Source organism: Hyla sarda, chromosome 10 (genome assembly GCF_029499605.1).
Source record: "Hyla sarda isolate aHylSar1 chromosome 10, aHylSar1.hap1, whole genome shotgun sequence".
NCBI lineage: Eukaryota > Metazoa > Chordata > Amphibia > Anura > Hylidae > Hyla > Hyla sarda.
This window is the reverse complement of record NC_079198.1, coordinates 140,758,028-140,784,392: the sequence shown is the minus strand read 5'-3', so window position 1 is coordinate 140,784,392 and position 26,365 is coordinate 140,758,028. Positions and strand designations below refer to the sequence as shown.

At 42.5% G+C, this 26,365-nt stretch overlaps 1 protein-coding gene across 5 annotated transcripts in view; it reads right to left on the bottom strand.

Moving 5' to 3' along the window:
* The window catches only part of ACOT7 (acyl-CoA thioesterase 7), a 207,042-nt gene that overhangs the window by 48,990 nt on the left and 131,687 nt on the right, over nucleotides 1-26,365 (bottom strand). For all 5 annotated transcript variants that reach the window (XM_056541982.1, XM_056541981.1, XM_056541984.1 and 2 more), the window contains one exon: nucleotides 4,949-5,065. In XM_056541982.1, coding sequence (XP_056397957.1) covers nucleotides 4,949-5,065 — 117 coding nt within the window. The remainder of the gene's footprint in view (nucleotides 1-4,948; nucleotides 5,066-26,365) is intronic.

Genomic DNA, 26,365 nt, shown 5'->3' with positions numbered 1-26,365 from the left:
GGATAATGTAAAGACATGAGCGCTGCTGCCCGATACAGGACTTATAGCCGGGTGGACGGCATCAAACTGAAGCGGAAAAATAAGATGGGCAGAAGAGGAGCCAAAGTCTGGGCCCGGAGGACTTGGATTATTATTTATATGGTTCATGTATACATAGGTACATAGTATGGCTAAAAAAAGACACGTGTCCATGCAGTACAACCAAGAAGTGGTACGGGGGGGGGGGGAGATGACGAGGAGATGTATGGGTGGATGAAGGGGAGGGGTATGGGTGGATGAAGGGGAGGGGTATGGGGGGGATGACGAGGAGGAGTATGGGTGGATGAAGAGGAGGGGTATGGGTGGATGAAGGGGAAGGATGTGGATGAAGGGAAGGGGGTATGGGTGAATGAAGAGGAGGAGTATGGGTGGATGAAGGGGAGGAGTATGGGTGGATGAAGGGGAGGGGTATGGGTGGATGAAGAGGAGGGGTATGGGTGGATGAAGGGGAGGGGTATGGGTGGATGAAGAGGAGGGGTATGGGTGGATGAAGGGGAGGGATGTGGATGAAGGGGAGGGGGTATGGGTGGATGAAGGGGAGGAGTATGGGTGGATGAAGGGGAGGGGTATGGGTGGATGAAGAGGAGGAGTATGGGTGGATGAAGAGGAGGAGTATGGGTGGATGAAGGGGAGGGGTATGGGTGGATGAAGGGGAGGGTTATGGGTGGATGAAGAGGAGGGGTATGGGTGGATGAAGGGGAAGGATGTGGATGAAGAGGAGGGGTATGGTTGGATGAAGGGGAGGGGGTATGGGTGGATGAAGAGGAGGGGTATGGTTGGATGAAGGGGAGGGGTATGGGTGGATGAAGGGGAGGGATGTGGATGAAGGGGAGGGGGTATGGGTGGATGAAGGGGAGGAGTATGGGTGGATGAAGGGGAGGGATATGGGCGGATGAAGAGGAGGGTTATGGGTGGATGAAGAGGAGGGGTATGGGTGGATGAAGAGGAGGAGAATGGGTGGATGAAGGGAAGGGGGTATCGGCAGATGAAGAGCTGGGGTATGGGTGGCTGAAGAGGAGGGGTATGGGTGGATGAAGGGGAAGGATGTGGATGAAGGGGAGGGGGTATGGGTGGATGAAGAGGAGGGGTATGGGTGGATGAAGGGGAGGGGTATGGGTGGATGAAGGGGAGGGGTATGGGTGGATGAAGAGGAGGGGTATGGGTGGATGAAGGGGAAGGATGTGGATGAAGAGGAGGGGTATGGGTGGATGAAGGGGAGGGGTACGGGTGGATGAAGGGGAGGGTTGTGGATGAAGAGGAGGAGTATGGGTGGATGAAGAGGAGGAGTATGGGTGGATGAAGAGGAGGAGTATGGGTGGATGAAGGGAAGGGGGTATCCGCAGATGAAGAGTTGGGGTATGGGTGGCTGAAGAGGAGGGGTCTTTGTTACCCTAGTGCTTAAGAGAAAGCTACTGTGTTCCTGTCATCCTGTCTATCCGTGTACTTGATCCTTGTTCCATGATGAGGGGCTGGGGGAGGAGCACACACTTACATGGAAGGAACAGGTGAAGACACTTATTAGAGCGTACTGGCCCTTTAAATCACAGAGCTTTGGGGCACGCGCGACGGGACTGAGAACACGGGAGACCAGGGATGTGAGTGACGGGCTGGAACTCCCATGCAAGTGCATCCCACGATGAGAATCCCAGCCCCGCCGGCAGCGGGGACATGAGAGGAGAGCGCTCACAGCCAGCGTGTCTGGCCTGAGTACTTAAAGGGGTACTCCCATGGAAAACTTAATTTTTTTAAATCAACTGGTGCCAGAAAGTTTTGTAAATCACTTCTATTAAAAAAATCTTAATCCTTCCAGTACTTTTTAGGGGCTGTATACCAAAGAGAAATCCAAAAAAGAAATGCATTTCCTCTGATGTCATGACCACAGTGCTCTCTGCTGACCTCTGACAGCCACGGAGCCGCTGGATTTACTAAGAGTGGCGGAGCTTTACTTACACGTGGCGCACCATAACGCTATAGTTAATCTCCCCCAATGGGCTTGAGACACATATGTTGCGGTATAGATAGGAAAACCTTTTGCCGTTGGATAAACGCCGACTGCGCGCCCTGAACCTAATGTGAATGGGGCCTTAAATACGATCAGGTACACACAATATTCTATGAGAAGTCCTCCGCCCACCACTGCTTCGCATTTCCCTGACAATAGGGTAAAGCCGCACAGATGTCAATAATTAAAGCAAATTAATTAGAAGCGGTCAGACGAGCCCGGGCCCCCGGATTCGCCGTCTCATTACGTGAAAACGCGATTCTCATTCTATTAACTGTACTTTGTGTAATGAGCACCTTCACTCCCGATGGAAAATTGCCAAAATGTCAAGAATCCTCAAGAACAAGTAGTTGTCACAGCGACTGGAGCTGAACGAGACGAAACAATGGAACGTATCGCGGGGAATTAAGGCGAAGAGGTTCGAGGAGTTTATCTGGTTATTAAGAAGAGAGAGAAAAAAAAATTCAATTCTTGTCATAAGGAAAAAGCGGCTTCCTTGTATGGAATTTGTTCTGAACCATTTTACGGCTGTTCTCCTACGTGACTAAGAAGGTTTCCGCGCACAATTCCTGGAATTCTCATCAATTAAAAACGCTTAATGGCGCCGATTTAGTCTTGATCTTATTGTCGCCTTTGCGTGGCTGTAATTTCGGTACATATTAGTATCTGTATTATACTTTGACATTTCCATGATTGTTCTGAACTGATTCTATATTAATATAGGGCAGGGGGCTCCAAACTGTGGACCTCCAGCTGTTGCAAAACTACAACTCCCAGCATGCCCGGACAGCCGTTGGCTGTCCGGGCATGCTGGGAGTTGTAGTTTTGCAAAATCATTGACAATAGAGCAGTGGTCTTCAAACTATGGACCTCCACCTATTGCACAACTACAACTCCCAGCATGCCCTGACAGCGGGAGTTGTAGTTTTGCAACATCAGGAGGTTCATCATTTGGAGATTACCGCTTCTATTGTTCATGATTTTGCAAAACTGTATTATACTTTGACATTCCCATGATTCTTCTGAACTGATTCTATATTACTATAGGGCAGGGGGCTCCAAACAGTGGACCTCCAGCTGTTGCAAAACTACAACTCCCAGCATGCCTAGACAGCTGTTGGCTGTCCGGGCATGCTGGGAGTTGTAGTTTTGCAAAATCCTGAACAATAGATCAGTAGCCTCTAAATTATGGACCTCCAGCTGTTGCAAAACTACAACTCCCAGCATACCCCAATAGCTGTTGGCTGTCCGGGCATGCTGGGGGTTGTAGTTTTGCTAAATCATGGACAGTAGAGCAGTGGTCTCCAAACTGTGGACCTCAAGATGTTGAAAAACTACAATTCCCTAGTTAATAATAAAAATGATAGTAATAATAATGATAATAAATGAATAATAATAATAAACAAATAATAATAAAAATAATAGTAATAATAATAGCAATAATAATAAAATGAATAATAATAAAAATAAAAGTAATACAAATATTAATATTATAATAATAATAATAATAATAAAATGAATAATAAAAATAAAAGTAATACAAATATTAATATTATTATTATAATAATATAATAATAAAAATAAAAGTAATAAAAATATTATTATTAATATTATTATTATAATAACAATAATAATAAAATGAATAGAGATGAGCGAACTTACAGTAAATTCGATTCGTCACGAACTTCTCGGCTCGGCAGTTGATGACTTTTCCTGCATGAATTAGTTCAGCTTTCTGGTGCTCCGGTGGGCTGGAAAAGGTGGATACAGTCCTAGGAAAGAGTCTACTAGGACTGTATCCACCTTTTCCAGCCCACGGGAGCACCTGAAAGATGAACTAATTTATGTAGGAAAAGGCATCAACTGCCGAGCCGAGAAGTTCGTGACTAATCGAATTTACTGTAAGTTCGCTCATCTCTAAAAATGAATAATAATAAAAACAATACTGATAAGAATAATAAAAATAATATTAAATAAATAATATTAAAAATAAAGAATAATAATAAAAATTATTACATTAACAATAGTAATGATAATAACAATTATAAAACTAAAATAATAAAGATAATAATAATAAAAATAATCATAATAACATAAAACACAAACATGTTTTGACTCCACGGCACATCCAGTAATCATCATCAAAAAAAAAAAAAAATCTGTCTCTGCCGTCCGCGGATTCCGCTTCTAATCACTTGCCGCCAGCCGCGCACACGTAACAGATTGACAGTCCCCAGTCGCTCTATCTGCTGGGCCGTATCCAAGCTAGGTGCAGCGCTGGCAGCGGGAAGATGACATTCTGGACGGAAGCTTCGCTGGAATCACTTAAGGTCCCTCCCAGCAGATGCCTCATCTTTTCCTGTAACCTTTTAATTACAGAAGGAAAATGATTTTCTCTCTTTAATTGTGATTTCTAAATTAATCCCTGTGTTACAGAAATTACAGGCTTCCTTAAAAGCGCAATCACATTAATAATAGAAAATGTTCTGCTGCTCGGCGGGAAGCAATTTAGCAATATTTGCCTGAAGACCCATCATCCTAAATTACCCAGGAGCCACTTATCTCCGGTTACCGACACGTGGCCGAGCGCGGACTCACCAAGATGTAACCCAGTTGGCACTAGCTGGACGGGCATATAGAATCTAAGGATCCTGGTCCTCAGAACAATCAAAATCCCAGACGATAGTGCAGTGGTCTCCAAATTGTGGACCTCTAGCTGTTGCAAAATGCTGGGAGTTGGAGTTTTGCAAAAACAGCACCACTCCTGTCCACTGGTTGTGTCCAGGATTACAGCTTAGCTTCAATGAAGTCAATGGGACTATGATGTGTGACTCGTGCAGAGCTCATTCTAAAAGGAGGTGGAGGCTGAGCTCCTATTGTCTTCTCTATCTACAGGGGATGACCAACCTTTTTGAATTTTGCGATGAAAGTTAATGGCGTCCACGGAGGCTGTAACGATATTCGTTTTACAGTGTCGAGCCGCCACAATCCCAGCCACTTCATCCATTAATTTCATTGTAACACCTAAGAGCAAAGAGAAAAAACAAAAAGTATAATGTAACCTCGTAGATGCTAAATAACTTGTACATTACAGGTGCAGGGCGTGAGGGGCGGGGTGTGAGACAGGGATCCATAGATCATCAGAGAGAGATTCCCACTGTCATGTTGCGCCCCCTTAGGCCTTTCATAAGGTATAACACAATTAATCCAAAAACAGTGCCACCCCCTGTCCTAAGGTTGTAAGTGGCATTGCAGCTTAGTCCTATTTGCATCAATAGAGCTGACCTGGCCATACAACCATATTTTCCTGCCCCTGTAAAACCCCAACAGCTTTATGAAAACTTACAGAGTTTTGCTTTAAATTTAACCCCCAACAGACTCCACTACTATCCTGGTGCGGGGTGCAGTCAGTGGCTCTATTTACAGCCTGGTTATTATCACCTTTGCTTCTCGTGACTCATTGTGTGTTTATTGTTTTATCTTGTGCCACAATTATCTTTTTTGTGCTTTTTTTGACCCCAGTTGTGTCCCCTGATGATCCCGGCTTTGAGGAGAAACCAGTTGGGACTTTTTTTTTTTTTCATAAAGGATTTAATTGATTTTATGTGTGGTTTTACTGAATGTATTTGGTAAAGATTCTACAAATTTAACTCTCCCTTGGGTGTATTGGTCAACAATGTAAAGCTTGATGTCCTTGGTTACTATATGTAGCTCTGGAACTTTTGCTCTCTTATGTCTTATTTATTCCTTTTCGGAGGGCTACAGATTTTGCATATAGGTAGTATTTCGCCCAGTGTGAACATGCGCTGCGTATGCGTCTGTGTGACCCTACCCAAATTTTCTCACTATAAGACAGTGACAGCCTTATATCTTTAACTAGGACAACAAGGCCCAGACCAGGGTGGCATTTTATCAGTGGGCGATGGCTGGGATTATCTTTTTTTCTTTTTTAAAGGGGTATTCCAGGAATTTTTTTTTATTTGACTGTGCTACAGGGGCTGTAAAGTTAGTGTAGTTCATAATAAAGTGTCTGTACCTGTGTTTGATGGTGGTCTCACAATTCTTCTGTGATATTTGCCTCTACATTTATTTTTAACAGCATACAAAAGGTTTTCCCAGGTTGCAGTGCAGCCTGAGACATTACATCTCTAGTCAGGTGTTCAAAGGGAGCCTGTCTGTGCTATAATGGGCGGAACAACCGCTGCCTCGGAGGGAGATCTTTCTGCAAGAATTTGCAACAGCTAGGGGCACCCTGGTCAGAAAACACTGGTCTATCGCATGGAAGAGAGCTCAGTTGTGTTTTAATGGGGTGGGGTGGCTGATGTGTGGCAGGGAGAAAAGTGACCTCACATTTACAAACATGGAATCATGGGAATTGTAGTTTGAGAGAACGAACTCTAACAGGAAATAACCAGTTCACAAAAAGATAGCCACAGTGTTATGGTAATCTCACAACATAGCCATTTAACCCTAAAACAAGTGCAGATCCTTCCTAAGCATGTCCATCACTGTTTGGCAGGTACATACTAAAATCACTTTATGGTGGAGAACCCCTTTAAATCTTGGTGGCCGCCACCAATTTACAATTGAACTTACTCTTTTTTATTATATTATTTTACAATATCCTTTTGTCTTAATAGCTAAAATATTCGACACCGTACACAAAACAGCAAAATATAAAAATAGGCACTCCGTATCCATTTTTAATGCGCAAAGAGGAAAAGGTGGAGCATAAAGAAGGAAGATGGGGCCAAAAAGAAAGAAGGGGTGGAGTTTACAGACGGAAGAGAGGATATTAAACAGGAAAAGGTGTGGTCTAAATAAAAAGGGGCGGGCAGGTTTAGATTACCGGGGTGCATGTGTTTAGTCAGGACAAAACTTAAATGGGTACTCCTTCACTAGACATGTTATCTTCGAAGGATAGGGGATAACATGTCTGATCGCGGAGGGTGGGGGTTATTGGGGTACGGCCGCTGAGACATGTTTGGATAGGGAATTACACGTCTAGGGGTGGAGTACCCCTTTAAATACACCACTTCCCCTAACCAGGCCAGATTATAACAAAAAGTAATCAAGCTGTTCTCTGTAATGCAGTGTTTCCCAACAAGGGTGCCTCCAGCTGTTGCAAAATTACAACTCCCAGCATGCCCGGACAGCCTTCGGCTGTTCGGGCATGCTGGGAGTTGTAGTTTTACAACAGCTGAAGGCATTCTTGTTGGGAAACACTGCTGTAATCTAAAATCCAACTATATCGGCACCTATCAATTATGACATCCATCTTTCCTGCCGGAATATCATATCACTGAATTGGGGGTTGGGGCTCTTTAAGTGACAAAAATAACGAAAAAAAATCTAATTAAAAGTTAATTGGTAGTGAGTAAATGTCAGTAATTCAGCCAGCGCCGTATCCGAGAATACGAGCAAATTGTGTGCGACAGTCTGTGGATCCATTTCACACCTCGGCTAATCACAGGTAACGTGTAAATATAGCTGTCCCGAAAACACCTTCGCGTATCGGATCGCAACGGCAGGAATATTAACCCCTTTCCTGCCGAGCCTTGTCATGAAAAACGATAAACAAGTACATATGTGGTGGCCCAGCGCAGCTCTACCAGCTGCTATGCCAAACCTGGCTCGGGTGGCCACAGGCTCATGGCTTATGTATCTTGTATTGCATATTCGTGGTAAAACAGAAGTGTAAAGGGTTAAAGTTAGCCAAATTGTCCTGCGTTACCTATGCAAAATGTCTTTTCTGTACAGAGTTAAAAGCAGAAGTGGTCACATGTCCAGCGCTTCTGCAATAGTTGTTCAGCCGCATCCCCTTAGCCCGGGATAGGAGGAGTAACCAATTCTCTAGTTTAGTTAGTTGAGAGAGCAGCTGTAAGAAAGTTTATAGCCAGCCAGCATACAAAGCACCCGCCGCTCATCCGAAGCACCCACCCAGCCAGCACCACCATCACAACCCCCCTGGAACTATAATAATCTGCATACTTCAGCCTGCTGGAAGAGCGCAGTGCCACCTCCGAGGCTAGACAGACAGGTCAGGTCCATCCAGCCTCCTGACATCGTGCACGCCTCCATACACCCGCCCTACGAGAAGGAGGTTTTCTACAGTGTGTCACCCCAGTAATAAGGTGGGGCGTGTTAAAGGGCGGAGCCAATTGGCGGGGTCAAGAGGCAGAAAAATGAGCTTTTGCCTAGGGTGGCAAAAATCCTTGCACCAGCCCTGAGTGAGTCTTAGATGTAGCTAAAGTTAGGCACACCTCATACATGTAGGCCATCGGTTCTGTCAACAATCAATATCCAAGTATCGGTAGATAGAAGGAATCCAGGCACACACAATCTTGATACAAATCACCTGAAGTGTTTATTCATAAGCGTACATAGTGATATGGCAATTCACAGGACGCGTTTCGGCCCCCTCATGGCCTTCATCAACTGATCAGTTGATGAAGGTCATGAGGTGGCTGAAACGCGTCCTGTGAATTGCCATATCACTATGTACGCTTATGAATAAACACTTCAGGTGATTTGCATCAAGATTGTGTGTGCCGGATTCCTTCTATCTACCTATTGCTTACCTGTCCACGAGCACCACGCCAAGGTGACGAGTGCCGACTCTCATTACTACTACCTACTAATATCCAAATCTATTCTGCTTAGCGAAACAGCAAACCAAAGTAAACCAGCTCACCCCCTTTAAAATGCCTACCGTATCACGGATCAGCTTGCACAGTGCTGAAGATAATGGAAGAAATAAAGGAATATCCAGCGCAGCAGCTCAAATGCAGGAATATTTATGTCAGTGCAGCAACACACACAGACCAGGGCAGCAGTGACGCGTTTCGATCGTCTAAGCGATCTTAATCATACCGGTGTGTGTTGCTGCACTGAAATAAATATTCCTGCATTCGAGCTGCTGCGCTGGATCCTTTATTTCTTCTATTCTGTCTAGTGTCATGCTGCAAGGACATAACTATCTTCAGCTTAAGAAACTAAAATAATCAAGCGGTAGCATTCCGGAGAAGTATTCTAGGGCCCAATTGCAAAAGAAAGCTGGATGGCGCTTGTCTCCGGTCCTGGTCTAGTTACATACTAACAAGTTAGGGAGTTCTTCCGGGACATGTCAAAGGAGATGTATATCAGCATAGTCCATAGAAGTAAGTGGAGAGGGATTATAACCATGTTGATGTGGTTCACCCCCCTTGAGGTTCCCTGACAGTTTGGGATACAAGCTAGAGCACCACAAACTCTGTCTCCATCCTCAAGAGACATTCCCAATATGTGTACTTGGACTTGGGAATGCCTCTTGAGGATGTAGATGGACTGTGGGATGCACTAGCTTGTGTACCAAACTGTGAGGGAACCTCAAGGGGGGGGGGGGGGGGTGAACCGCGGCAACATGGGTAGAATCGCTCTCCACCTACTTCTAAGGACTATGCTGATACACGTCTCCTTTATTACCATAAGAGATAGAAAGGTGCCAGGTTTCTTTATTGACGTTTTTGTAATTCGGATAGATCAGTGTATGAAATTTGCTTATGATGTAAGGAAGGTCTTTGGAAACATACAAGCAAAATAAAATAAATATCTGAATTAGATGTAAAGCTCTTGTAAAAAAAAAAAAAAAAATCCTAGAATATTTAGGATACAATCAATATGCAAGGACACATCCATCAGCAACTCAAGAAGGGTAGCATTCTGGAGAAGTATTCTAGGGCCCGATTGCAAAAGAAATCTAAGTGTTGCTTAACTCCAGTCCTGGTCTAGTTACATACTAACAAGTTAGGGAGTTCTTCCGGGACATGTCAAAGGAGAGGTATATCAGCATAGTCCATAGATGTAAGTGGAGAGGGATTCTAGCCATGTTGCAGCGTTTAACCCCCCTTGAGGTTCCCTGACAGTTTGGGATACAAGCTAGAGCATCACAAACTCCGTCTACATCCTCAAGAGACATTCCCAATATGTGTACTTGGATTTGGTAATGTTTCTTGAGGATGCAGATGGACTACAAGATGCAATAGCTTGTGTACAAAACTGTGAGGGAACCTCAAGGGGGGGGGGGGAACCGCGGCAACATGGGATGAATCCCTCTCCACTTACTTCTATAGACTATGATGATACACGTCTCCTTTATTACCATAGGAGATAGAAAGGTGCCATGTTACTTTATTGACGTTGTTGTAATTCGGATGGATCGGTGTATGTAATTTACTTATGATGTAAGGAAGGTCTTTGGAAACATACACGCAAAATAAAATAAAAATCAGAATTAGATGTAAAGCTCTTGTAAAAAAAAAAAAAATCCTAAAATATTTAGGATACAATCAATATGCAAGGACACATCCATCAGCAACTCAAGAAGGGTAGCATTCTGGAGAAGTATTCTAGGGCCCGATTGCAAAAGAAATCTAAGTGTTGCTTAACTCCGGTCCTGGTCTAGTTACATATTAACAAGTTAGGGAGTTCTTCCTTTCTTCCTGGGCATGTCAAAGGAGAAGTATATCAGCATAGTCCATAGATGTAAGTGGAGAGGGATTCTAGCCATGTTGCTGCAGTTTGACCCCCCTTCCCCCCCACCTTGAGGTTCCCTGACAATTTGGGACACATGCTAGTCAGTGCAGGACAAACTCCGTCTACATCCTCAAAGGACATTCTCAAGTCCAAGTACACATATTACCATAGGAGATAGAACGGTGCCATGTTTCTTTATTAACGTTGATGTAATTCGCATGGATCCGTGTATAGAATTTACTTATAACGTAACGAAGGTCTCAGGTCTATGGAAACATACATGGAAAAAAATATCAAAATTAGATGTACAGCTGTCGGAAAAAAAACCCTAAAATAAATGTATCTTTCAGCCCATTATCTTATACAAAGGGTAACTCCATGTGGGGTCCAGTAAATAAGCTTAGGGAAACAGCGGACGGCCCCCTCCCCCGCACCGCGCTCAGCCACTTCACTTTCATATATATTTTTCATGTCATTTCTGGTGCAGCAGTAAAGGGAATCGTCCGGAAACATGTGCAGGAAAAGTAATAAAATATTTAACCAAAGACGGAATGTCATTTGCAGAATTTCGCTTTGGCGTCCATGTTTATAAGGCCAATAAATATGTTATATCAGAGCAGAGCGACTCGGTCAGGGGCTCCGCAGAAACCGCAGGGGATGTAAACTTTTTTTTCCATTCTGTCTCCAGTGAAGAAACATTTCCCCCTAAAATCTTTACGATTCTATCCACGTAGCAGACGCTTGGCGAAAAAACCACTAAGAGCAGCCATTACGTCGGTCCGTAGGGGCTATAACACCGGCCGCCTTCATTACAACCTCCATCCTAAAAATTCATGAACCATGAAGATCAGGATGAAAATGGCCTCCAGATTAGTGCACTGTGTATAGGACATAAAGACTACAATTCATTCCTCGAATACTAAATTTCCAGATACATTTAATTTATTTATTTAATTTTATTTATTTATATTATTTATCTATATTATCCCCTATGGCAGTGGTCTTCAAACTGTAAATCTCCAGATGTTGCAAAACTACAACTCCCAGCATGCCCAGACAGCCAGCAGCATGCTGGGAGTTGTAGTTTTGCAACAGCTGGAGGCACCCTGGTTGGGAAACACTGCCGTAGAAGAAGAAGAATTAGCAAAACTACAACTCCAAGTTCACCCAGACAGCCATTGGCATGCTGGGAGTTTAAATTCTGCAACAGCTGGAGGCAGCCTGTTTGGGCAATACTGCCGTAGGAGGAGCATATGCAAAACTACAACTCCCAGCATGCCCAGACAGCGGATGGCAAACACCGATATATACCAATCTTAAAGGGGTATTCCAGGAATTTTTATTATTTGACTATGCTACAGGGGCTGTAAAGTTAGTGTAGTCCATAATATAGTGTTTGTACCTGTGTGTGACGGTTTTCTCACAATTCTTCTGTGATTTTCACCCCAATATTTAATTTTAGTAGCATACAAAATGACTGTTGTCTCAGATTTTTCCCAGCGTGCAATGTGGCCGAGACCTGACCTCACTAGTCATCTGATGACAGGGAGCCTGTCTGCTTCAATGGGTGGAGCGATCGCTTGGTGGGAGAGAAATCAATCTGCAACTAATGCAACAGCTAGAGGCACCCTGATTGAAAACCACAGGCCTTTGGAATGGATGCAGCTTTATGTTTCAATGGGTGGGAGAGAAGAAAATGGAATTATGGGATTTGTAGTCAAAAAAAGAAAAGTCAAACAGGAAATACCAGTTCACAAAAAGCCAGCCACAGTGTTATGGTAATGTCACAACATAGCCATTTATCCCCAAGACAAGTGCAGATCCTTCCTAAGCATGTCCATTACTGTCTGCCAGGTACGTACTAAAATCACCTTATGGTGGAGAACCCCTTTAACCCTTCCCTCTTGGCTCTGTGCACAATTGTACGGTCCAATAATGATGTCCTGGTTCCTTATTATCCAATTTCCCCATTGTCTGAACAGCTGACTGCCTGTCCAGGCATGCTGGGAGTTGTAGTTTTGCAAAAACAGCACCACTCCTGTCAACAGGTTGTGTCTGGGATTGCAGCTTCGCTCCCCTGAAGTGAATGGGACTGAGCTGCAGTATTGCACATCATCGGTGGAGAGGAGCGGTGCTGTTTGTCGCAGTGTTTTTCTAATGCCATGTTCACATGATGGAATTTCCAAGAGGAATATGGCAAAAAAAATTCAGCTCGGAAATTCTGTTGCAGCAGAGTCCCATTATTTTCACTGGGGTTCTGCTGCTCACGGCAGAATTTTCGGGCCAAAAACCTTTGCCACGGAAATCCCAATTCTGAAACCTCCACAGATAGATCTGACATGTCTGCGGAATCCGCAAAAATTCCCCCACGTGAACATGGCCTAAAACTGGACAAATCCTTTAAAGGGAATGCATCACCTAGATTTATGTCACACTGATTTGATCCAGATATTGAAATATGGAATTTTTTTCTAATTTGTTTCTATTTTCTGACTGTATTTTATGTAATGTGTTTATACATTATTATGGGAGCAGCCATCTTGCCTGGGATGATAACAGCATTTAGAAATATGCTTTACAGCAAGCTCCATGGACAAAGGCAACAATAGACAAGAGATGGCCCATTAAAATGAATGACAAACCTTACTGGGCATGGTGTCCTGACCTATGCAGAGCTCATTCCACAAGGAGGGGAATTCTGAGCTCCTATTGTCTTCTCTATCTGCAGGGAGGGGGAGGCTGAGCTCATAATGTTTTCTCTATCTACAGGGAGGAGAAGGCTGAGTTCCTATTGACTTCTCTATCTACAGTGGAGTGGGAGGCTGAGCTCCTATTGTCTTCTTTACCTACATGGAGGGGGAGGCTGAGCTCATATTGTCTTCACTATCTACAGGGAGGGGAGGCTGAGCTCCTAATGTCTTTTCTATCTACAGGGAGTGGGAGGCTGAGCACCTTTTGGCTTCTTTATCTACAGAGAGGGAGAGACTAAGCTCTTATTTTTTTCTGAGTTACAGTAAAGGGTGATTTAGAACTTCTATTATCTTCTCTATCTACAGGGGAGGGGGGGCTGAGCTCAGGGAGGGGGAGGTTGAGCTGCTATTGTCTTTTCTCTCTACAGGGAGGGGGCTGAGTTCCTATTGTCTTCACTATCTACAGGGAGGGGAGGCTGAGCTCCTTTTGTCTTATTTATCTAGAGGGAGGGGGAGGCTGAGCAACTATTGTTTTCTCTATCTCATTGTGTCTCCTCTCACTGTAATTCTGTACAGATCATGTCCCTGCAGCCTCCTCTTTATCATCATAGACACAACAGGACGTGGCGTGATGGCTTGAAGGGGCATGGCCGAGATGTCACGACCCCGTCAACAGCACCCAACGAATGCCCGATACTGCACAGAGATCGCGGGGGTCCCATCATCTAAGATGTCTAGGGGAGGAGTACCACTTTAAACAATCGGTCATTTTCTTGGTCTGCGTCGGGCAATGCCACTGATCTCACCACAAACCGGACGACTCCAGGACCACTCGAGATGTCACAGACCGGTCTGACAAACTATAAATGGTCGGCATCTAAATAGATCAGCTACCGGACCCCAAAACTCTGAATCACAAGCAGCTGCGAGCCGTCTCCCATTAGTCCTGTGAGGCGGAGCGCGGTGCGGAGCAGAACGTTGCGCTGCCGTCTTACTAGTGCACTTCTGACTACATAACAACCAGGGACTGTTATTAGTTCCAGAGATGTCCCAGATGTACGCCGCGCCGGATATAACCACAGCTGTGGATGGTTTGGGGATTAGGCCGAGCCAAGTGTGTCAGGAGAGTATAATAAAGCGCGAGAGCTGCGATGTCACCGAGACGACAACATGGGAAGAGACATCTGGAGAGACATCTAACAACAAACTAAGAGGACTTCAAAGTCCTGGATCAGGAAATAAGGTGTGTTTAGTCACCCACAGTGCCACTCTCATCTATAGGCCTAGTCTGGTACTGCAGCTCATCCTAATGTAAAGGTAATCTGTATGGTGCGATTCACGTTCCAACCGGCTGACGCTGTAAGGAGACATGATACCCCTCATATATCTGTCTGAGCTTCCATAACATATAAAATACTTTTAATCTCAGTGCAAAGAGGCGTCCAAAATCCCCTGAAGTGCTGAGAACTGGAACATCTCCTCGCCCCCCCCCCCCATCCCTGTTCCTGCTTGACTGACAGTTAGATGAAAGCCGAGCCCTGTTTCTAGATCTCACACCTGGGCACAATTTGTAAGCACAGCGCAGAAAGGAGATTTAGAAACAGGACCCGGCTTCCAACTGACTGTCAATCAAACAGGAATGGGAGGGGGAGCGTAGAGATGTTCCAGTCCTTAGCACTTCAGGGGTTTGGGGACGCCTCTTGGCAGCAGAGATTAAAGAGTACCTGTCACCAAACTAAACTTTTAATATATTGTTCCTTATGTAATTATAAGACACTTTGCTATTTACTTGCTGTTAAAATTCTCAACCTTTATATGTTTTTAATGTGATTGAAAAAACAGCCACTAGGTGGCTCTGTTCTGTTTCCAGCACAAGTCAAACAGTTAGTTTGGTCTTCTCCCAGCCTGGCAGGAGACCAAACTCAGGAAGGGCGTGCTGGGCATGGCAAGGCACAGCTCTCGCAGGCTTCAGGGACGTTGCGCCTGCTGAGGACGCCCACTTTTTCCTGCCGGGAGCTCACACAACGTGAACAAGGGGAAAGGTATGATACACAGCTTTTTAAAGCTCGGGAACTTTTTTTTTTTAAGGGCAGGAGGGGTGTTAGGAGTAGTTAGGGAATATAATCTGAGTTAGTTTAGAACATATGGTTTGATGACAGATTCTCTTTAAAAGCATTTTTCTATGTTATGGAAGCACAGGCAGATATGGAACCATATATCTCCCTTTATTATGTAATGTCAATAACTATTAAAGGAGTACTCCGGCGAAAAAAATAACATATCCTTTATTCGACCACTGGAGCCCCCTGCAATCACCAGTACGAAACCCCAGTGCTCGCAGTGAGGAGCGCGTGCCGGCTTAATTTCTATGGGAGTGCCGAAAAGATCGAGAGCTGTACTGGCTGCTACACAAGCTCCTCACCGTCTCGGTTATCGCGGGGGGCCCGGGCAGTCGGACCCCCCGCGGTCAGCTACCTATACCCTATCCTGTGGATAGGGGACAAATTATTTTTCGTCAGGGATCTCCATTAACTTCCCTGAATTACATTGTAACAATCATATATCTTTATAGCGGCCAGTGCTCTCTCTTTTTTGTATTACATTACTCTAAATACCTTCTCTAATAACATATATTATATTTGCTTGTACTATAATAGTTTGTTACAAGGTTGCAGCCACCACTAGTTCATACATTGAACTCAACAGTAAAGCAGTATGCATTGTGCTCCTGAGCTCCCTCTGGTGGTGGCTACAGGCAGCTAGAATTTTTTTTTCTTTTACTTTTTTTTATTATTATTATTTTTAAAGAAATGAGAAGAGCAGATGACATAAACGATAAACAGGAAATAGACACAGCTGTGAAATATGGAAATTTTTTTTTTTTTTTAAAACATGTAAGTCTATTGAAGGGATTTGAATACCAGAAACACAGAATTTAGAACTCTTGAAGATGAGTAGTGGACATTTAAAGTAAGTTCACAAACAGACCCAATGTAATGAAGAATACTGTGTCCCTGTAGCGGAATGTGACCCTCTGCACAGGGACACACTTTTCTACTTTTCTGCTTTACAGCCGCCTCCCTCTCACGCCCTAATCCTAAAATCTAACCCTAACCCTTACCACTAATCCTTACCCCTAATCCTTACCCTGACCACTATTCCTAATCCCTAATACTAACCCTGACCACTAACCTTACCACTAATCCTTACCCCTAATCCTAACCCCGAATGATAACCCTTACTTATAATCCTAACCCCTAATCCTAACCCTTACCACTAATCCTAACCCTTACCACTAATCCTAACCCCTAATCCTAACCCTTAACACTAATCCTTACCCCTAATCCTAACCTAACCTACCACTAATCCTAACCCTTACCACTAATCCTAACCACTAATCCTAATCCTAACCCATAATCCTAATCCTGACCCATAATCCTAACCCATAACCCCAAATCCTAACCCTTACCCCTAATCCGAACCCCTAACCCTTAACTTTACCACTAATCTTAACCTCTAATCCTAACCCTTACCACTAATCCTAACCCCTAATCCAAACTACAATCATAGCCTAATCATAATCCTAACCCCTAATCCTAACCCCTAATCCTAACCCTAATCCTAACCCCTAATCCTTATCCTAATCCTTACCCTAATCCTAACCCTTACCCCTAATCCTAACCCCTAATACTAACCCCTAATCCTTACTATAATCCTAACCCGTACCATAATCCTAACCCTTACCCCTAATCCTAACCCCTAACAGCGATCAGCACTGAGAAGGGCTGAGCGCACTGAGGCTCAGGTCACATTCGGCTACGGGTCCCAGTTTTTTTCACTTCACCGGCTGTCCAAGAAGAGGTTAATATGGTCATCTGCAGATCCTTAGACTCAAGTGAGGAGGATTAGGGGAGAACAAGGTGTCAGAAACCAGATATTTCGGGAAACCTGTAAGATCTGTGGTAAAGGACAAACCCAGCGACATTTCTTCTCCTTTCCGGAGGCGCTGCCGACATGTCCAGGATACGCACTGTAATCTTATATATAAAGAAAATGTTGGCAGCCCCTGAACTTCCTTATCATCCAAGAAGTCTCTGAAGAAACGTGATTCCCTAAAGCCGGCGCATCAATACTGGAAGATGACAATCTTACCGCTCCAGCCATCAAATATAAAGGACGTGACTGGCAGCGGCTGTCAGGGGGAATCTGCCACTTACGAGCAATATGCCTGACAACCTCTACCATCTACAACAGTCTTTGCCAACCAGCGTGCCTCCAGCAGTTGCAAAACTACAATTCCCAGCATGCCCGGACAGCCGTTGGCTGTCCGGGCATGCTGGGAGTTGTAGTTTTGCAACAGCTGGAGGCACACTGGTTAGGAAACACCAGTCTACAAGATTGTACGGTTAATAAAACAACCTACGGGAGTTTTGTATTAGGTGTACCGAAGTTGATACAGTAAAGGGTTAATGAACACAACAGGAGACCAAGGTACATTCTTTTGGATTGAGAACTTAGAGAAAAAAAAACATAAAAATAAAAAAAAGCAAACAAGAAAAATCAGTTAATTGGAAAGTTATGGCCACAAGATGACTAGAAGAGAGATCATATTAAAAACACGTGCTGTAATCTTCAGGGGGGCGACTATAGTCAGAGGCTTACATGGCATGGATAGGGGCCTTATATATGTTTATTAGCCTTAAAGGGAACCTGTCAGGATGAACATGTCCTCTAATCCACCGGAATCATGTTATAGAGCAGGAGGAGCTGAGCAGATGATATATACAATACAGTACAATCTACAGGTATCATGTTATAGAGCAGGAGGAGCTGAGCAGATGATATATACAATACAGTACAATCTACAGGTATCATGTTATAGAGCAGGAGGAGCTGAGCAGATGATATATACAATACAGTACAATCTGCAGGTAACATGTTATAGAGCAGGAGGAGCTGAGCAGATGATATATACAATACAGGGCAATCTGCAGGTAACATGTTATAGAGCAGGAGGAGCTGAGCAGATGATATATATAATACAGTACAATCTGCAGGTATCATGTTATAGAGCAGGAGGAGCTGAGCAGATGATATATACAATACAGTACAATCTGCAGGTATCATGTTATAGAGCAGGAGGAGCTGAGCAGACGATATATACAATACAGTACAATCTGCAGGTAACATGTTATAGAGCAGGAGGAGCTGAGCAGACGATATATACAATACAGTACAATCTGCAGGTAACATGTTATAGAGCAGGAGGAGCTGAGCAGATGATATATACAATACAGGACAATCTGCAGGTAACATGTTATAGAGCAGGAGGAGCTGAGCAGATGATATATATAATACAGTACAATCTGCAGGTATCATGTTATAGAGCAGGAGGAGCTGAGCAGATGATATATACAATACAGGACAATCTGCAGGTAACATGTTATAGAGCAGGAGGAGCTGAGCAGATGATATATACAATACAGGACAATCTGCAGGTAACATGTTATAGAGCAGGAGGAGCTGAGCAGATGATATATATAATACAGTACAATCTACAGGTATCATGTTATAGAGCAGGAGGAGCTGAGCAGATGATATATACAATACAGGACAATCTGCAGGTAACATGTTATAGAGCAGGAGGAGCTGAGCAGATGATATATATAATACAGTACAATCTGCAGGTATCATGTTATAGAGCAGGAGGAGCTGAGCAGATGATATATACAATACAGGACAATCTGCAGGTAACATGTTATAGAGCAGGAGGAGCTGAGCAGATGATATATACAATACAGGACAATCTGCAGGTAACATGTTATAGAGCAGGAGGAGCTGAGCAGATGATATATATAATACAGTACAATCTGCAGGTATCATGTCATAGAGCAGAAGAAGCTGAGCAGATGATATATACAATACAGTACAATCTGCAGGTAACATGTTATAGAGCAGGAGGAGCTGAGCAGATGATATATACAATACAGTACAATCTGCAGGTATCATGTTATAGAGCAGGAGGAGCTGAGCAGATGATATATACAATACAGTACAATCTGCAGGTAACATGTTATAGAGCAGGAGGAGCTGAGCAGATGATATATACAATACAGGACAATCTGCAGGTAACATGTTATAGAGCAGGAGGAGCTGAGCAGATGATATATATAATACAGTACAATCTACAGGTATCATGTTATAGAGCAGGAGGAGCTGAGCAGATGATATATACAATACAGGACAATCTGCAGGTAACATGTTATAGAGCAGGAGGAGCTGAGCAGATGATATATACAATACAGTACAATCTGCAGGTAACATGTTATAGAGCAGGAGGAGCTGAGCAGATGATATATACAATACAGTACAATCTGCAGGTAACATGTTATAGAGCAGGAGGAGCTGAGCAGATGATATATACAATACAGGACAATCTGCAGGTAACATGTTATAGAGCAGGAGGAGCTGAGCAGATGATATATATAATACAGTACAAACTGCAGGTATCATGTTATAGAGCAGGAGGAGCTGAGCAGATGATATATACAATACAGGACAATCTGCAGGTAACATGTTATAGAGCAGGAGGAGCTGAGCAGATGATATATACAATACAGGACAATCTGCAGGTAACATGTTATAGAGCAGGAGGAGCTGAGCAGATGATATATATAATACAGTACAATCTGCAGGTATCATGTTATAGAGCAGGAGGAGCTGAGCAGATGATATATACAATACAGGACAATCTGCAGGTAACATGTTATAGAGCAGGAGGAGCTGAGCAGATGATATATACAATACAGTACAATCTGCAGGTAACATGTTATAGAGCAGGAGGAGCTGAGCAGATGATATATACAATACAGGACAATCTGCAGGTAACATGTTATAGAGCAGGAGGAGCTGAGCAGATGATATATATAATACAGTACAATCTGCAGGTATCATGTTATAGAGCAGGAGGAGCTGAGCAGATGCTATATACAATACAGTACAATCTGCAGGTAACATGTTATAGAGTGGGAGGAGCTGAGCAGATGATATATATACAATACAGTACAATCTGCAGGTATCATGTTATAGAGCAGGAGGAGCTGAGCAGATGATATATACAATACAGAACAATCTGCAAGTATCAGGTTATAGAGCAGGAGGAGCTGAGCAGATGATATGTACAATACAGTACAATCTGCAGGTATCATGTTATAGAGCAGGAGGAGCTGAGCATATGATATATATTCAATACAGTACAATCTGCAGGTAACATGTTATAGAGCAGGAGGAGCTGAGGAGATAATATATACAATACAATACAATCTGCAGGTAACATGTTATAGAGCAGGAGGAGCAGAACAGATGATATATACAATAAAGTACAAACTGCAGGTATCATGTTATAGAGCAGGAGGAGCTGAGCAGATGATACATACAATAAAGTACAAACTGCAGGTATCATGTTATAGAGCAGGAGGAGCTGAGCAGTTGATATATACAATACAGTACAATCTGCGGGTATCATGTTATAGGGCAGGAGGAGCTGAGCAGATGATATATACAATACAATCTGCAGGTAACATGTTATAGAGCAGGAGGAGTTGAGCAGATGATGTATACAATACAGTACAATCTTCTGTAGGTAACATGTTATAGAGCAGGAGGAGCTGAGCAGTTGATATATACAATACAGTACAATCTGCAGGTAACATGTTATAGAGCAGGAGGAGCTGAGCAGATGATATATATATACACAATACAGTACAATCTGCAGGTATCATGTTATAGAGCAGGAGGAGCTAAGCAGATGATATATACAATACAGTACAATCTGCAGGTATCATGTTATAGAGCAGGAGGAGCTGAGCAGATGATATATACAATACAGTACAATCTGCAGGTATCATGTTATAGAGCAGGAGGAGCTGAGCAGATGATACATACAATAAAGTACAAACTGCAGGTATCATGTTATAGAGCAGGAGGAGCTGAGCAGATAATATATACAATACAGTACAATCTGCAGGTAACATGTTATAGAGCAGGAGGAGCTGAGCAGATGATATATACAATACAGTACAATCTGCAGGTATCATGTTATAGAGCAGGAGGAGCTGAGCAGATGATATATACAATACAGTACAATCTGCAGGTAACATGTTATAGAGCAGGAGGAGCTGAGCAGATGATATATACAGTACAGGACAATCTGCAGGTAACATGTTATAGAGCAGGAGGAGCTGAGCAGATGATATATACAATACAGTACAATCTGCAGGTAACATGTTATAGAGCAGGAGGAGCTGAGCAGATGATACATACAATAAAGTACAAACTGCAGGTATCATGTTATAGAGCAGGAGGAGCTGAGCAGATGATATATACAATACAGTACAATCTGCAGGTATCATGTTATAGAGCAGGAGGAGCTGAGCAGATGATATATACAATACAGTACAATCTGCAGGTAACATGTTATAGAGCAGGAGGAGCTGAGCAGATGATATATACAATACAGTACAATCTGCAGGTAAGATGTTATAGAGCAGGAGGAGCTGAGCAGATGATATATACAATACAGTACAATCTGCAGGTATCATGTTATAGAGCAGGAGGAGCTGAGCATTAACCCCTTAAGGACACATGACGTACTGGAACGTCATGTGTCCACTCCCGATCTATAACGCGGGGCCACGGCGTGGCCCCGCGTCATAGCGGGTCGGGCCCGGCCTCTAACAACGGCCGGGACCCGTGGCTAATAGCGCGCGGCATTGATCGCTGTGCCGCGCGCTATTAACCCTTTAGACGCGGCGTTCAAAGTTGAACGCCGCGTCTAAAGTGAAACCGAAAGCATCCCGGCTAGCTCAGTGGGCTGTTCGGGATAGCCGCGGTGAAATCGCGGCATCCCGAACAGCTGACAGGACAGCGGGAGGGCCCCTACCTGCCTCCTCGCTGTCCGATCGCCGAATGACTGCTCAGTGCCTGAGATCCAGGCATGAGCAGTCATCCGGCAGAATCGTTGATCACTGGTTTCTTATGAGAAACCAGTGATCAACATAGAAGATCAGTGTGTGCAGTGTTATAGGTCCCTATGGGATAACAATGATCAGTGTGTGCAGTGTTATAGGTCCCTATGGGACCTATAACACTGCAAAAAAAAAGTGAAAAAAAAAAGTGAATAAAGATCATTTAACTCCTCCCCTATTAAAAGTTTGAATCACCCCCCTTTTCCAATAAAAAAAAAACACAGTGTAAATAAAAATAAAAATAAACATATGTGGTATCACCGCGTGCAGAAATGTCCGAATTATAAAAATATATCATTAATTAAACCGCTCGGTCAATGGCGTGCGCGCAAAAAAATTCCAAAGTCCAAAATAGTGCATTTTTGGTCACTTTTTATATCATTTAAAAATGAATAAAAAGTGATCAATAAGTCCTATCAATGCAAAAATGGTACCGTTAAAAACTTCAGATCACGGCGCAAAAAATGAGCCCTCATACCGCCCCATACACGGAAAAATAAAAAAGTTATAGGGGTCAGAAGATGACAATTTTAAACGTATTAATTTTCCTGCATGTAGTCATGATTTTTTCCAGAAGTCCGACAAAATCAAACCTATATAAGTAGGGTATCATTTTAATCGTATGGACCTACAGAATACATATCAGGTGTCATTTTTACCGAAAAATGTACTATGTAGAAACGGAAGCCCCCAAAAGTTACAAAACAGCGTTTTTTTTTTCAATTTTGTCGCACAATGATTTTTTTTCCCGCTTCACCATAGATTTTTGGGCAAAATGACTGACGTCATTACAAAGTAGAATTGGTGGCGCAAAAAATAAGCTATCATATGGATTTTTAGGTGTAAATTTGAAAGAGTTATGATTTTTTAAAGGCAAGGAGCAAAAAACGAAAATGCAAAAACGGAAAAACCTCCGGTCCTTAAGGGGTTAAAGGTGTACTCCACTGACCAGCGGTCAGAGCATTTAGAACATTCAGTTTCAGTGCATGCTGCGGGGGTCGGCCACGCCCCTTGTGACAGCACACCACGCCCCCTCAATGCAAGTCTATGGTGGGGGCGTGACTGACCCCCGCAGCGTGCACACAGCATTTGAAACTAAATGTTCTGAACGCTGGCAAGTGGAGTACCCCTTTAAACTTTGTCAAAAGTTTATTGACCACTCGTGAACCAATGAAATGCCTGTGATCAGGGGCATAACTAGAAACCACAGGCCCTGGGCCCCCCGACCCCCCGACCCAGCCGCACAACAATGTCATCGACTACAGCAATGATGGGAAACAGTCAGGAGAACACATAGATCTTCAGCAGCAGAACCACCTCCTGTCTTCTCTATGGTGCAGGCACCGGTGAGTGAACAGATAGATAGATATGAGATAGATAGATACGAGATAGATAGATAGATAGATATGAAATAGATATGAGAGATAGATAGATATGAGATAGATAGATAGATAGATAGATAGATATGAGATAGATAGATAGATATGAGATAGATAGATAGATAGATAGATAGATATGAGATAGATAGATAGATAGATAGATAGATATGAGATAGATAGATACGAGATAGATAGATATGAAATAGATATGAGATAGATAGATAGATATGAAATAGATATGAGAGATAGATAGATATGAGATAGATAGATAGATAGATATGAGATAGATAGATAGATATGAGATAGATAGATAGATAGATAGATATGAGATAGATAGATATGAGATAGATAGATATATAGATAGATAGATATGAGATAAGATAGATATGAGATAGATATGAGATAGATAGATATGAGATAGATAGATAGATATGAGATAGATACATAGATAGATAGATAGATATGAGATAGATAGATATGAGATAGATAGATATGAGATAGATACATAGATAGATAGATAGATAGATAGATAGATATGAGATAGATAGATATGAGATAGATAGATATGAGATAGATACATAGATAGATAGATAGATACGGTATGAGATATATAGATAGATAGATATGAGATAGATAGATAGATATGAGATAGATAGATATGAGATAGATAGATAGATATGAGATAGATAGATACAAGATAGATAGATAGATAGATACGAGATAGATAGATAGATAGATATGAGATAGATAGATATGAGATAGATAGATATGAGATAGATAGATATGAGATAGATAGATATGAGATAGATAGATAGATAGATATGAGATAGATAGATATGAGATAGATAGATATGAGATAGATAGATACGAGATAGATAGATACGAGATAGATAGATACGAGATAGATAGATACGAGATAGATAGATAGATATGAGATAGATAGATAGATATGAGATAGATAGATAGATAGATAGATATGAGATGGATAGATAGATAGATATGAGATAGATAGATATGAGATAGATAGATATGAGATAGATAGATATGAGATAGATAGATAGATAGATAGATAGATATGAGATAGATATGAGATAGATAGATATGAGATAGATAGATATGAGATAGATAGATAGATATGAGATAGATATGAGATAGATAGATAGATAGATATGAGATAGATAGATATGAGATAGATAGATAGATAGATATGAGATATATAGATAGATACATAGATAGTAGATAGATAGATAGATACGGTATGAGATATATAGATAGATATGAGATATATAGATAGATACATAGATATGAGATATATAGATAGATACATAGATAGAACACAGACATATACAGAACTCAGTTCACATTGTTTGGAATCTTTGAAAACTTTCATTTGTAACAAGACATTTTTGGCAGAGAGTCGTCCGGAGCTGAATAGAACAATCTGCGGCGCTCAGACGTTCTCCATCCCAGATGTTAGTCATGTGGTTTTAGTTATGCGACACTGATTTCTTTTTTATTTCGAAAGGTCAATTTTTGTCCAGCAATGGAAAATATGATTGTTCCGATGACTAAAACAGAATCTTGCTTTAATTCCTCCTTATCATTCCCAGTAGTAAAGATAAACCCATAATGCAATAATTATTAGAAGGAACCATATACCCTGCATAGTGGGGGTGGGGGAAGCCGTGGGGGCCAAGGATTTCACACCAGACATAGATAGATATTAAAGGGAGGAAAAGATGACGGTGGAAACACATCAAACAATTCCACAATATATATATTTTTTTAAGAACAACTATTCTAAGTGTAGATATACAGTGAATTTTTGGGCTCTCACTGCTGTTAATCAGCTCCTGAGAGCCCCCTCCATGGTGCACAGCTATTTCTCATACTCTACATTTCAGGGGGAAGGGCCACAGCTGGACTGTCTGCCAGAAATACATGCACAGGAACTTCCTCCTTTACTTGTCTGGCCAATCACAGTACATCACATACTCCTCTCTGCAAGGCCATGACATAGTGAAAGTACACTGAAATGCTTGCTTTGTGCTGGGCTGATGATTTACACAGTACACAACTATAAATAGCATATAGAGGGAGAAGGGATTAAAGGGGTACTCCGGTGGAAAACAACATTTTTTTTTAAATCAACTTGTGCCAAAAAGTTATACAGATTTGTAAATTACTTCTATTTAAAAATGTATTCCTTTCAGTACTTAGCAGCTGCTGTATGCTCCACAGGAAGTTGTGTAGTTTTTTCCAGATAGAAAGGTAAAAAAAAGGTAAAAAAACGGGGCACTCCCTAGTGTTGTATATAAGGTAGATAAATGAACACTGCAAATACCCACCACCAACACCCAAGGTGTCATACTGACTTTTTTTGGATGTACAATAAGGCTAGTAGTATAACTTGTGTTGTATGGTCTGCGGGTCTGCAGGGGGAATGGTAAACAGTTTGCTGTTCTGGACCCTTTTTTCCGTAATCCTGGAGGAAACGGAGGAGGGATAGCAATACAGAGAGTAAAAAAATAGGGGGTTCGTAAGAGCGCTACTGTGTGCAGAAGTGAATGAAGTAGAACGTACGCCAGCAGTTACACAGGACTAGCTTTTATTGAAGAGAAGTCAAATAGAAACTGGACAACGCGTTTCGGCGCACACTCGCATTGTCCTGTTTCTATTTGACTTCTTTTCAATAAAAGCTAGTCCTGTGTAACT